Source organism: Chenopodium album, chromosome 21, assembly GCF_948465745.1.
Source record: "Chenopodium album chromosome 21, dcCheAlbu1.1, whole genome shotgun sequence".
Lineage (NCBI taxonomy): Eukaryota > Viridiplantae > Streptophyta > Magnoliopsida > Caryophyllales > Amaranthaceae > Chenopodium > Chenopodium album.
Window position 1 is genome coordinate 39,225,743 of NC_137854.1, and position 12,823 is coordinate 39,238,565.

At 35.8% G+C, this 12,823-nt stretch overlaps 3 protein-coding genes across 5 annotated transcripts; all 3 read left to right on the forward strand.

The window, feature by feature from the left end:
* Positions 1 to 1,907: 1,907 nt before the first annotated feature.
* LOC145602299 (inactive leucine-rich repeat receptor-like protein kinase CORYNE) lies at positions 1,908 to 8,086 on the forward strand. 3 transcript variants are annotated; one of them, XM_081658488.1, is made up of 6 exons: positions 4,008 to 4,254; positions 4,338 to 4,595; positions 5,797 to 6,332; positions 6,435 to 6,744; positions 6,936 to 7,339; positions 7,470 to 8,086. In XM_081658488.1, the coding sequence occupies exons 3-6, from the start codon at positions 5,919 to 5,921 to the stop codon at positions 7,788 to 7,790; spliced, it is 1,449 nt and encodes a 482-aa protein (XP_081514614.1). In that variant the 5' UTR covers positions 4,008 to 4,254; positions 4,338 to 4,595; positions 5,797 to 5,918; the 3' UTR covers positions 7,791 to 8,086. The 3 variants fall into 3 exon arrangements, with proteins under 3 accessions (XP_081514615.1, XP_081514614.1, XP_081514613.1); XM_081658487.1 differs by having other exon boundaries at positions 4,008 to 4,595; XM_081658489.1 differs by lacking the exons at positions 6,435 to 6,744; positions 6,936 to 7,339; positions 7,470 to 8,086 and adding an exon at positions 1,908 to 3,026 and having other exon boundaries at positions 3,692 to 4,595; positions 5,797 to 5,924.
* Positions 8,087 to 9,075: 989 nt separating this feature from the next.
* Positions 9,076 to 10,935, forward strand: LOC145600803 (cysteine-rich receptor-like protein kinase 7). Its single transcript, XM_081656667.1, has 5 exons — positions 9,076 to 9,910; positions 10,026 to 10,118; positions 10,259 to 10,324; positions 10,421 to 10,647; positions 10,731 to 10,935. The coding sequence occupies exons 1-5, from the start codon at positions 9,076 to 9,078 to the stop codon at positions 10,923 to 10,925; spliced, it is 1,416 nt and encodes a 471-aa protein (XP_081512793.1). The 3' UTR covers positions 10,926 to 10,935.
* LOC145600804 (putative LRR receptor-like serine/threonine-protein kinase At1g51820) lies at positions 10,931 to 11,871 on the forward strand. Its single transcript, XM_081656668.1, has 4 exons — positions 10,931 to 10,934; positions 11,094 to 11,109; positions 11,175 to 11,336; positions 11,469 to 11,871. Exons 1-4 carry the CDS (start codon positions 10,931 to 10,933, stop codon positions 11,869 to 11,871), a joined length of 585 nt encoding a protein of 194 aa, XP_081512794.1.
* The last annotated feature ends 952 nt before the right edge of the window (positions 11,872 to 12,823 follow it).

The window sequence follows — 12,823 nt, forward strand, 5'->3', positions numbered from 1 at the left end:
TTATGAATTAAGTTGTACTTACTATATTCAAGGTTTGATGGATATATATCTTAAACCAACAATTGCTTTTATAGATGTGAACGAAGTCATGCTTGTTGATTTCATAATTAACATTAATTGATTATTTCCTTAATTGTTGGGGACAAAAGTTAAATCTATTCCTTGAAGAGTTGAAGTCATACTACACATGCAATTATCATATACTGCATAAACTATAAACTGCAAACATTAAATGGACCGACCTTATATTTGATTGTAAATATTGCCATGGTGCAGCCTTTTTGCATTTCACACTATATCGGAATCACTTAAATATGAAGAAAGAAAAGGGGTATTTCTGTATTTTGACATTTAGCCAAAGCTTTATTAATGAGAAATAATTATGTTTTTTTTTTTTTTAAATGTTAAATTGAAGTGATCCTTGACTACTAATGAAGTAAGTTATCAAGTTGAGGGGAAAAAAAATAAAATACACGTTTACCTGTAACAGTCATTAGAAGATTTAGCAAAATGATACTTTGTCTTGCAAAAGAAAATGTAAGTATGCGTAATGCCTAGTTTTTGGGTTTTGGGTGTGAAGGGGATTTAGGGATGAAGCTATTGCCTTTACGGCTATTGTACACATTGGTTTCTATGAATATTGTATCAAGGTTAGTTCCCGTCAAAAAAAAAAAAAAAAAAAAAAGGGGTTAGTTGATGAGTGTAGTAAGTAGGGTGTTCGATTATCATGGACTGGATTGAAAGAGGTACGGTTTTCGAGTTTGGTTTCATGATCGGGAACACATAAATTTCTAGTCTTTGTTCTGATCTAGTGATTGCGGGAATGTGATAGTTCATGAGTTGTTAGTTTTGGTGATGGTTCATATATACATAGCTTTTATAATTATTTATTAATAAAAAAGGGAAATTAGGCGGAATAGAGAAAATTTAAATAATACGAAGTAATGAATAGATCTGGTTATTGGAAAAGGTACTCAGTAGGCCAATAAATATAGGTTTGGGTTTGGTTAAAGCCTTAAAAGGTTTTATTCAACAACGTAATGAGTAGAGTCTTTATTGGAAAGTCCAAGTTCAATACATAAATCATTCACTTACTATGATTGTAGACGGTTACAAACTCGCCTCTGGATATTGACTCAATAAAGCCCACCATGAACCTTAATATGTAATCCACTTTGACTTTAGCTACCAATTTAGTTAATCACATATTCGCCTCTCTCGTCATTGATTCAAGTCAACCAATAATCTTTATGTGACCATAGAGGCAATATTTGTTCACGAAATGTTTATTACCTCTGGAATTGTCCCTCGCCATCACTTAATTTTTCAATTCAACGCTAGAGCTTGAAGCCTCTGAAAAATTAGTCCATATGAGTAATCTGGACTTGACAAGGATATACATCAAGGTGCACAAAGGACCTTGGGAGGTCTATTCGATTAGTACATGGTATCAACTAATTCATGTCTTAGTCCAAGATTTTGCACCACTTTTGATTATATTTTAAGATGTCTTGATCTGACTATGCCTGTTGTGCATTGGCTATCTAAAAAATACCCCTAAGGCAAGCTAAGATGTTACCCTTCATTTGGCATAAAAGGGTGTTTTTTTTACAATCTACATCTGTCCTAGTGTTTAAAATGTCTTAACTATGCTTGGTTGTGCACTGGCTCTTCAAAAAATATCCTGAAGGCAAGCCAAAATACTACCCTATATCGACATCAATCCCCAATTTGTATATATGTTAACTAAATATATATTGCTGAAGCCATGTGTCGATCAAAGTTTTATGCAATAATTTACACAAAAGATGCTCTAAAGTAATAAAATTTGGTTAAAACGGGATCTAATATAGTTCAAGCCTAAATAGATGCTCTAAAGTGTAATCTTATGCCTATACCAAAAAAAAGGCTTTAGCTTTGTGACAAATGGTAGTGGGACTGTTGGGAGTATTCTCTCTCCATTTCCTTTCTTGAAAGCTCAAAAGTTTGGACATGGAAATCTCAAACTCCGCAGTCTCTTCATCCTGTGATTTCTCTCCATTTTGAATTCTGGGTTTCACTTTTATCTTCTGGACAGGTTTGCCCCTCTTTCCGTTTCTTCATTCTGGGCATGAAAGTGTTACCAATTTTGAGATAATTTGTGGCTTAGGGTTTTCAATTTTGTCAATGGAAAATTACAATTATCTTCATTTTCTGCTCTTAATTTCATGGGTTTTCTTAGTTTCTTTACCTTGCCATGGATTTATGATTAAGCATATGTTAATGGAGTCAGAATCCCCACCACCTGTTTCTTCTCCTGCTTTGAAAATTGAAGTTAAAAGGGTTGCATTTAGCATTTTCTCTGGAATTATTAGTGGTTCTGTTGCTGCTATTCTTGTTGCTGCTATGATCAGATGCTTTGTTCAGTATATTAATAGAGCTCCTATCCTCAAAGGCCCTGTTGTTTTTTCCCCGAAAATCGATCCGAAAACACTTCGTTTAGCTCTAGAAAATGAAAATCAGCTTATAGGATCTAGTCCAAATGGGACTTACTATAGAACTTCTCTTGATAATGGTCTGAATATCGCGGTCAAGAGCCTCGAGCCCTTTGAAATTGGGTCCCCGGAAACTCATAATAAGGGGTTGAAGAGGAAATTACAGCAGGAGCTTCAGGTTCTTGCTGGATTAAGACATAGGCATTTGATGAGTTTGAGGGCTTACGTTCGTGAACCTGATCGTTTCAGCTTAGTTTATGATTATATGCCCACAGGGAGCCTTGAAGATGCTATGAGTAAAGTTCGTCTCAATCAGTTGCAAATGGGTTGGGATGTTAGGCTTCGAATTGCTGTGGGGACTATAAAGGCACTCAAGTTCCTGCATTTTGAATGCAATCCTAGTGTGTTGCATTATAATCTCAAGCCTAGTAATGTGATGTTGGATGCAGAGTTCGAACCCAAGCTTGCAGATTGTGGTCTAGCCAATCTTATGCCCAAATTGTATAGATCACCAAATGCATATAGAGCTCCTGAGTTATCTCAAAACTGCAGGTGAGACTGATGTCTCTTTCACTTTATATTACTGCTCTGTTTGATAATTCTTTTATTGTTCTAGAGTGAATTGTTTTGAATTTGGTAGCATGGATTAACTAATTATCAAAATATGCTAAAGATAACCAGAGTTATGTCATTTGTTGCTTTGCTATTTGCTAGGCCTAGATTAATGTCTTTTATTCAGATGTAGGAGATGTCCCTTTTGCTTTCATCAGAGTACATAATGAATTAAACACCTGTTGTATAAATAATGTCCTTCGTTGATTAATGTCTGGATGTTGACAATGTACATTATATGCACACATAGCCAAATAGCCAAGTATAGGCGTTCCTGTTTTTTCTGTGTTAATTGGTTGAGGGTTAAGGTATACGAAGTAAATTTTTGCTGTATAAACTATTGCTGTTAAAAACTTGTCTGTTAATTGTTTGTTCTCATCCATTTCTGTTAGTTTATCATAGGTTTGGAGAGTATGGTGTGTTTCAGTGGGCTAGAGAACACCCCTGAAACAAAATTGCTGGCTCATTAAATGTCCCATTGCTTATCATGATATTGAATTAAACTCTTTGGTTAGATTGTGTATACAAGTGCAGAAAAAAGTTCCTTCCTGAAGGCTCATTCTAGAATCGTCCTAAATTCTATATCTTGGTTTCTGTTGCTACAGATATACAGATAAGAGTGATGTCTTTAGCTTTGGAGTTATACTTGGGGTACTTCTGACTGGTCGAGATCCCTTAGAACCTTTTTTTGGGGAAGCAGCTAATGGGGAAAGTTTGAGCAGATGGCTGCGGCAATTGCAGCAAGCTGGAGAAGCTCAGCGGGCGTTAGATAAAAGCATGCTTGGGCAAGAGGTTGAGGAAGAAGAGATGCTTATGGCAGTGAGAATTGCAGTTGTCTGCATGTCAGATCTCCCTGAAGACCGTCCTTCCAGTGATGAGCTTGTCCCAATGCTTTCTCGTCTTCACAGTTTTTGATGGTGATGTGAATGGCCTATTGGGACCTGTTAGTCTGGTGTAGGCTTGAGGGCTTCAATGATGGAGTATCTCTTTCATTGTCCTTGCTGTGGGAAAAACCGGCAAATACATGAGGCTCTCAGACTGATTCATTGTATATGTATTGGAAAGAAGCAAAGTGGCTTGTTCATGAAAATCTTAGATGAGGTGTGCTAGGTTTCTAGGATGCACTGGGTATTGAGATATACTTTGAAGAGAAAAATTGTAATTAGTCGTGAGCACCAGATCACCCTCTTTAAATTTTGAGCTAAAGTTCCTTGTAGTTTCGCTCACTTGGATGAACAAATTATATTGCAGGGGAAGAGAGGTGCAATGTAAATTTCACTTGTATTAATGTTATGCTGGAGGTTTTTAGGGGTGTACTATACTGCTGGAAATGCCTATTTTTAGGAAGCATTAGACTTGGAAGGTCAGCTACCTTGTCTCCATTTGTCTAAATCACCCCACATGTCATAGAGTAGAAATGAGCTTCCACTCTTATAGTGTTACATGCCTCTGTAATGCAAGAAATACTGTCCAGATTCTCCAGAAGTTATGAGATTGTTGAATGAAGAGGTAAACGTATTTTCTTCATTATTTGTTTGATTTAGGTTGCATATACTAAGGAACTAAAAGTGGAAATATAATTACATGATTTAACATAATTAACATCAATCAACATGATGACACGTACATATATACTAGTATTTTCTTTTGAGTCACTGGTGCTTAGCTCTTATTTCCTCCGTCCCTAAATTACATTCCTACTTCTAACATTTCCTCCGTCTCTATTACATAATAAAGAGAAGTAGGAATGTAATTTAGGGACGGAGGGAGTACATACCAACAACAAATAAAGTTAAAATCTTCGCTTGCAAAGGACCTTGGCTGCTTAAAGAATCCTTCATTTCCAGTATAATTGTTGTCGAGAGAGTAGTGGATAAGAGGATGGAAATGTCATTGTTATAAAGCCAGTTAATTTAGTTATTATATAACTCGTCAGCTGATTGTTACTTGAGTTTGAGTTTTTGACAAGGGATAAACATCCTTCTAATAACAAATTGCTTATATAAGCTGTTATAAGATAATGACTTTTTTTAAAAAAAAAAAATGATATGACTGTGTAAATTATTAGGTTATTTAGGTCATTTAATAATTTAAAGAGGGGAGGGGAAGGATAAGACTTTGTATTATTTGCTAATGAAGGGGTTGAATGATGATGACGTGATATCCTTATAAGAAATTTGAAGTGAGTAATTAGGAAGTCATTATGATGAAGTGATGTTACTTCATGTAATAATATATAGATAATTGAACTTAGGAAACTTAGTATTCTAATGATAAATGGTTGTATAAATGAGCTGTCTGAGAATTATATGAGCGCATTATTCTCTTCTGTACGAGGCTTAATTTTGACTACTCTCTTCCTCCATTTTTTTTTTTTTATTTGTTACATTATGACTTTGATGGTCTCTAACATACATGACCATGAATATGATGAACGCGTGAAATTTATCACAAAGATGAACATGAATTTTCTGAAGTTTTAACGCGTTTAATGCTAATAATAGTGAGTTTTTTTATGGTCAAGATCATTAAATGTTGACCATAGTTACGACGTAACAAACAAAAAGGAATGAAGAGAGTAGTATAGTCGCATGATAAATTATAGCACAATATTAATCAAAGAAAAGTCTATGCTTGGAAGAAATTAAATAATAACCATCTGACCAGGATATGATTAACTTAACCAAATTTGTGCATCTATTATATGCAGAGTGTGCCGGCATTGACGGGGGACATAGAAGAGTTCAAGTATCCTTCATAAGTTTAAGCTAAACCAACATAATCTCCTTTCATTCCATTACATTCATTATTACAGTAATAATTGTAACAAACATGAGAGTTTCTTCCATTAGTTTATCTCTGATACTAATCCTGATTGCTAGTAATGCGTTCATGTCAATGGGTCAGAATACTGGTGGGTCACCGCCACCAGCAAACCAAACAACTACAGCTGCGGCACCACCACCACCAGCAAACCAAACAACAGCAGCAACACCATCACCAACAACTGCGGGTAGGGAACTAAGGATTGTGGTTCCAGTGAGTACCTACAAAGAGTTTGTAAGCATCACCACTGATCCTCTCACTAAGAGTCAGAAGATTGATGGCTTTTCGATTCAAGTCTTTGAGGCTGTCGTGAATACAGCTTTGAGCAGTCCCTTTACTTATGATCTGATCCCTTTTGCTAAGCCGGATGGAACATTTAACGGGAGCTTTGATGATATGCTTAAAGCAGTCAATAATCAGGTTCATCAACTACTAAATATATAAAGATAACTTTTATGACTTTGAACAACAGACCAAATTATAAAGATAACTTTTATGACTTTGACATGTGTATGTAAGCAGGAATTTGATGGGGCAGTGGGAGATACAACAATCAGATATGATAGGTCGCAGTGGGTTGATTTTACTCTGCCTTATTCAGATACAGGAATAACAATGATGGTTTCTACAAGGCAGCAACACCATAAAAGCACCGGAATCAAGTTGATGCCTCTGATCAAGGGTTTGGTGTCTGCTGCACTTGCCTTTTGCTTTGTTAGTGCTCTCATCTTTTGGTTCGTGGAATTTAGAAATGACAAAAGTAGACAGTCACAAGCACCATTGGGTACCAACCAACCAGGACAACGTTCTAATAACGATGACTACTGGCGGAGTAAGTACCCTCACCCATCTCTTTTCTTCATATTTGGTACTACTATCCTGTGATGCTTACTTCATGATTTAAATGTACAAAGGTAAGTAGTCCATCCAACTGTTGTTGTATCTGACAGTAGTTGGTCAATTAGATGACCCTTTTTATTAATCATAATTGTTTATATTTGCCTCTTTTGATGGTAAATGCAGAGGAAATATTGAGAGCAATAATACATACAAGGCTTGTGATTGTAATGTGTTTTCTAGTGTTGTTGTTCTTGACATCCTGCTATGCGGCCAGCTTGACTTCATTGCTGACAGCACAGCGGCAAAGAAGTCCAGTCAAATCAATAGATGAGCTCATACGAAGAAAAGAAAATGTAGGGAATCAAAAAGGATCCTTTGTCCCTCGCTTGCTAATTCAAAGAGGGTTTTCAGAAAGTCAAATTCATACCTATGATACAGAACAGGAAATGATTGATATGCTGTCTAAGGGTACCGTTGCTGCTGTTATTGACGAAACCCCATATCTCAAAGTTTTCCTCTCTAAGAACTGCAATAAGGGCTATAATCTTGTCCCTTCTTTCGATCTTCATGCAGAGGGATTTGGTTTTGTATGTGTTTCTTATCTTTCTCACTTACTCTCTAATAAGTACATAATCTTGCATACTGATATGAATATGTCCATTTATATGTAGACAATTGCATAATTTGCTAATGATGTGAACATTCTCCAAATCATAGGCTTTCCAAAAGGGGTCTACCTTGGTTCAAGATATGTCAAAGGGGATATTAAAACTATTGGACAACGGTGTATTGGCAGATATTCAACAGAGAACAATCGGTAATCTTGAAGCATGTGAAAATGAACCAGATGTAGCTGATCTTGATTCCAATCTATTGGACTTCGATACTCTGTGGATCTTGTTTGCTGGGGCAATAGGTGTTGTAATATTGGTGATCATCTTGTACATGGTTTACTTAGGAACCACCTGTGATACCGTTAGAAGAAGAGTTGCCTTTCCATGCTACCTACTGCCTCATTACCAAGAAAGGAAGAATTAACCTGCCTAACTGAGCTGCCTGAATAGAAATTCCTACTGAAGGTCTATACAGCGTCAGTGTCCTTAAATTTGTTACTGAATGCGTCTGTGCGTTTTGTGTGATGGATGAGTGATTTATTTTGTAAGTCTGATGAGGTTACATGTTTACAATATGATGTGTAAGGTCAACCAATAGCCAGACACCTATGTTAGTAGTGCCAGTAAATTTCCATTCTTTTTTTTTTTTTTTGAGAAAGCAATTGTAAGTTGTAACTGTGAATTCAGTATATATACAAGTATCATCCAAACATTCCTGCAGTAAAACTGAAATCAAGTATATATACAAGTACAATTATCATCCAACATAACTACTGTAATACTGAAGATCATGTATTACTACCTGTGTGCGCAACAAAGTCACTTCCTAAGCTTTTTCTCTCACTTGCGAACCATTTCATTTATACAGTTAATTATAGATTAGCATAATTTCAGTTTTTTTTACTTTCTTTAACACTGTAGCAAAACTTTCTAGTTTCTACTCTTGTATAAACATAATTAAGCATATATATCAAGCAGTTCATAGGGTGTGAGACTGAACTATAAACTTAATTTAGATACTAAAAACTGACAACGAAGGAATTTATAGTTATAATTGAACAATCATTATTGGTATGCAGAGTATTTTTTAATCAACAACAACAATACTAGAAAAATATGTAGTTTTTCTGACATTCTGGTAAAATATAATGCTGTTAAACAAAAGTTATACCCTTATGTAGTCAATTCAGAGAATACATAATATTCTATAAAGTAATAGGTCCATAGCTGTACTGAGAACAACATTATCTAAACTATAATTGAAGTTTTGTTGAATAGAAAAGAAATAAAGAAGCATTAATCTTCAGTTATTCTTCTCTGACTAAATCAAATGAAAGGGTTTAGCACGTCTAATTATAAAATGAATCCATAATTTGAAGTAACATAGGATTTATTAATGGACCAAACAAAAGAAAAAAAAAAAGTCTATCATCTGAAAATGGCCAGCTAATACACAAAATTATCATAAGTCAACCGTCTAATCCTGTTGAATGATTAACCTGCTAGAGTTTTTGTTTCACATAATTATAGGGGATCACGATAGTTTTCCATTGTTTTGAAATAATCTTGACTCAAAAGTATTAACTAGTTCAACAGCAACAGCTTTTAACTTGTGTTATTTCAATTTTGAAGTTGGGAAATTTGAGCTTTGTGAAATTTTAGGAATACTAATTGAAAGTAAGATTAATGCATGAGTGGTGATCTGTAATATGGAATCTTATTGTTTGGTTGGCCGTGTCACCAGAATGGTCCTGCAGAAGATGCTGTTGATCCTGAGCCTGCTACTGCTAGTATTAGGTGATTTACCCAGAGGAGGTGCTGCTTCCACTGGTACAGATGATCCAGCTTTTGTTGGCTACTACTGTCCAGTGGGTGGCTACTCTTACAGTGCAGGCAGCCCGTTTGAAGAAAATTTGAAAGATGCCCTTTCCACCCATCTGGTTGCCAATTCCTCGCGTTTAGCCTTCTCAAACTTTACCACAGGAGACGGTGTTGACACAGTGTATGCTATGTACTACTGCAGGGGCGATGTTGGTCTCCAAACTTGCCATGACTGTGTTGATAGTGCTGCAACAAAAATACTAGATGTATGCAAACTACTGAAACAAGGCATAGTTTGGTACGAAGAATGCACCTTGCGTTATGCCAACTACTCCATCTTCTCCTTTGATACTCAGGATCTTAACCGTTATTTCCCAAGACTTAACAACACTCCTGTTTTGGGGGATTATCTCAATCAATATCAGCCAATATTTGACAGCACCATGAGAAGCCTCATTGATCAGGCAGCTAATAATGATAGCCTTACACCGCAAGGTTTTTCCACAACAAGTGTTAGCCTCTCATCATCTCAGACATTAAGGGGGATGGTTCAGTGTGTTCCCTACATTACCGGCACATCTTGTCAGAGATGCCTCACAGCTGCTCTCAGGCTAATGGATCTTTGGACCACTACTATGGAATTTCTTCCAATTTGTCTAGTTGGGTTTGAGTTGTATGGATTACAGCCTTCAGCCCCTCCACTCTCTTCATCAACTCTACCAGGTAAGTGGTAACAATCTCTGCACATTATATCTTGCCACCACAGTGAATTACAATGTTCACACTAAGTATAAATTGCAATGGGATTAAATTGTTGCCTCCCTTTATTTTTTGACAGTACGCTTTAAGGTTCTTATACCCCTGCTATCTGTGGTTGTAATTTTATTACTTCTCTGTGGCTTTTGGTTTTGGAAGCGCCATCCTTCAAAAGGTAAGAGCTAGTAAGGTTGTAAAATTCAGTTCAGTTCAGTTTTACCTGATGGTGAGAATTATCTTTGCTATTGTACCTATGTCTTTGAAGTATAATCTATGTACAACTAACATACTAGTTTTTACTTTTTCTTTGTTCAGGGGATAAACATCCACCACCTGGAAAAGGGCAAGACAATCTTTTCATACACGAGGCAAAAGAATACGGTTGAGTTCCATTCACAAACTTTTTTTATGCAAACTATACAATACTAACCCCATAGTGAACATAACTAAACCTTAACACCGATATAATGATTACAGAACCATCAATTGAAGACAATCTAGAAGCAAATGAAAGAGGGAGGCAGCATGGTTTGGCACAGTTTACCTATTATGAAGTGGAAGACATGACAAGTGGATTCAGGGAAAAAATAGGGGAAGGCGGTTTTGCAGTCGTGTATCATGGTTGTTTAAAAGATGGCAGCAGCAAAGAAGTTGCAGTCAAGGTGTTCTCAAAGTCTGAGGCCCCTAAGCAGTTTAGCACTGAGGTTTGTAATTCTGGCAACAAAATAGTACTTTAATGTTTTATGGTATGTGAGAGCTAAAGCCTTAAGAAATGTATTTGGCACAGATTGAAGTGCTTGGTCGAATTTCTCATAAGAACTTGGTTTCTCTCGTTGGATATTGTGAAGAAGGAACCAACTTGGCACTTATTTACGAGTTCATGGCAATGGGAGACTTGAAAGCTCTTCTCTCAGGCAGGACCTTGCATCCTAAAACTTCTACAGTCCTTTATTTTTTCTTAGCTGTTGCACTTATTAATTGAACCAAATGTGTTTTTTTATTTCCTTCCATCAACAATCAATTTGATTTTTGGGTGGTTTGTGAACAGAATATTCTGACTCTATAAGCTGGAGAAAGAGAGTTGAGATAGCAATCGACACAGCTCAGGGTGAGAGATATATAATAACATTCATTTCTGTTTCTGAATCAGATCACTTGATCACTCAGTACATTAAAATTTGTTGTGTAACTCTCTATTTGTAGGACTGGATTACTTGCATCATGGTTGCAGCCCGCCAATAGTTCATAGAGATGTGAAACCTGCAAACATTCTTCTAAACAAAGAATTTCGAGCAAAGGTAGCTGATTTTGGGTTTTCCAAAATCTTTCCAGCTGAATATGTTTCAAATTTACAAACAAGGGTTGTCGGAACACTAGGCTATCTTGATCCTCAGTAAGTCAGCCACTTCAGTCATTCTTACATTACTTGCATATTCTAACACTCTTTTATCTAAGTAATACTTTACACACTAGACACTACTAATTAAAGTGAGCTAAAACTTATATGCCACAATAATTATTACAGGTATAATTTAACAGGACAGGTGCATGAAAAAGGCGATGTTTACAGCTTTGGGGTAGTTCTGTTGGAGCTAATCACAGGCAAAACAGCAATAGTAAACAGAGTCATGAATTTGGGTCAATGGGTTAGGAGCGTGCTTGAAAGAGGAGATATAGCCAGCATACTAGACCAAAACCTGAGACATGGTGTAGACGACAACTATCTCACTGTTTGGAAAACAGTAGAACTAGCAGTGAGATGTATTCAGGTAGAAATTGCAGATAGGCCAACAATGACTCAAATAGTTACAGAACTCAAAGAGTGTTTGAATATGATGAACACAGAAGGTTCTAGTTCAGCTAAAGACTCTCTAGAGCTGATGAGCGCAGCTATTTCAAGTAGTACGATGTCTCCCACACCACGCTAGCTAGCTAGCTAACACGAGTCACTCTTAAATTTTTGAAGGAAAGCTAGCTTATACTTCTGTTATGTACTTCATTCCTTGATTTAAAGCATCAAGCCTGTATCCAACTTTGTGTATTCTTGCTTCTTTTTGAATTGATTTTTGTTCCTTGTATCCTTGTTAAAGTGAGAAATTCCTAACAAGTTTTTGTTATGATTTCAAGCACATTATGATCGTCAAATTTGTGTATTATTTTGTACATCCCACCCTACATAAAAAATGCTGGATCCTTCTTCCGTCTTTAAATTTGTGCTTTGGTATATTCCCAAGTTTTTAAATAGAGTGTATTTCAAATTTAATCAGACTTATAGATTTGAAACTTTGAACACAAAAAATAAAGAAGTTCACTTTTACTTATACAATTAATTATTTGGCTTATTTAGCAAGGATATTCTCTGTCATACAATTTATGAAAATGAAATAAAATATTGTTGGCTAGCTTAAACTTTGAATAGGTTGAAATATCTGGATTTCAGGTAGAATGAAATTTGAAGATTTACTTCGATTTGCACTTTTAAAATAATATAAAGTTATCATTTCTTCATAGTTTATGCCTAGTTCATGACCAGAGCCAGAGGAGGTATATTTATATATTTAGCATTCAACGGATTCATCAAAGTTTGTTTAATTAGCATTCAACGGAAATTTTGTGTAATCATATGATTAAGAAAATGCATTGACCAACAATTTTTTTTATTTTTATTTTTTATTAAAAGTCTGAGTTGCGTTTAATATGATTAAGATTCCTCTATAATTGCTACTAAATCAAGCAAGAGGTAGTTAAATAACAACTTAGAAGGCACCATTTCCTCCCTGTTATTCTGTTAAGTTCCTTACAACTCACAACAGTCAATAGTTCCTGTCAACAATAACGAAATACGAAGAAGAAAAATTAAAATGGAGAGAATAATATAGA

Excerpts from the sequence above, each read along its gene's own strand:
- LOC145602299 (XM_081658487.1), top strand. The coding sequence starts at position 5,919 with ATGAGAGTTTCTTCCATTAGTTTATCTCTGATACTAATCCTGATTGCT. Across the intron at positions 6,333-6,434 it reads TTAAAGCAGTCAATAATCAG|GAATTTGATGGGGCAGTGGG; the intron begins GTTCATCAACTA and ends GTATGTAAGCAG. Across the intron at positions 6,745-6,935 it reads TAACGATGACTACTGGCGGA|AGGAAATATTGAGAGCAATA; the intron begins GTAAGTACCCTC and ends TGGTAAATGCAG.
- LOC145600804 (XM_081656668.1), top strand. Across the intron at positions 11,337-11,468 it reads CTAGGCTATCTTGATCCTCA|GTATAATTTAACAGGACAGG; the intron begins GTAAGTCAGCCA and ends TAATTATTACAG.
- LOC145600803 (XM_081656667.1), top strand. The coding sequence starts at position 9,076 with ATGGAATCTTATTGTTTGGTTGGCCGTGTCACCAGAATGGTCCTGCAG. Across the intron at positions 9,911-10,025 it reads CTCTTCATCAACTCTACCAG|TACGCTTTAAGGTTCTTATA; the intron begins GTAAGTGGTAAC and ends ATTTTTTGACAG. Across the intron at positions 10,119-10,258 it reads GAAGCGCCATCCTTCAAAAG|GGGATAAACATCCACCACCT; the intron begins GTAAGAGCTAGT and ends TTCTTTGTTCAG.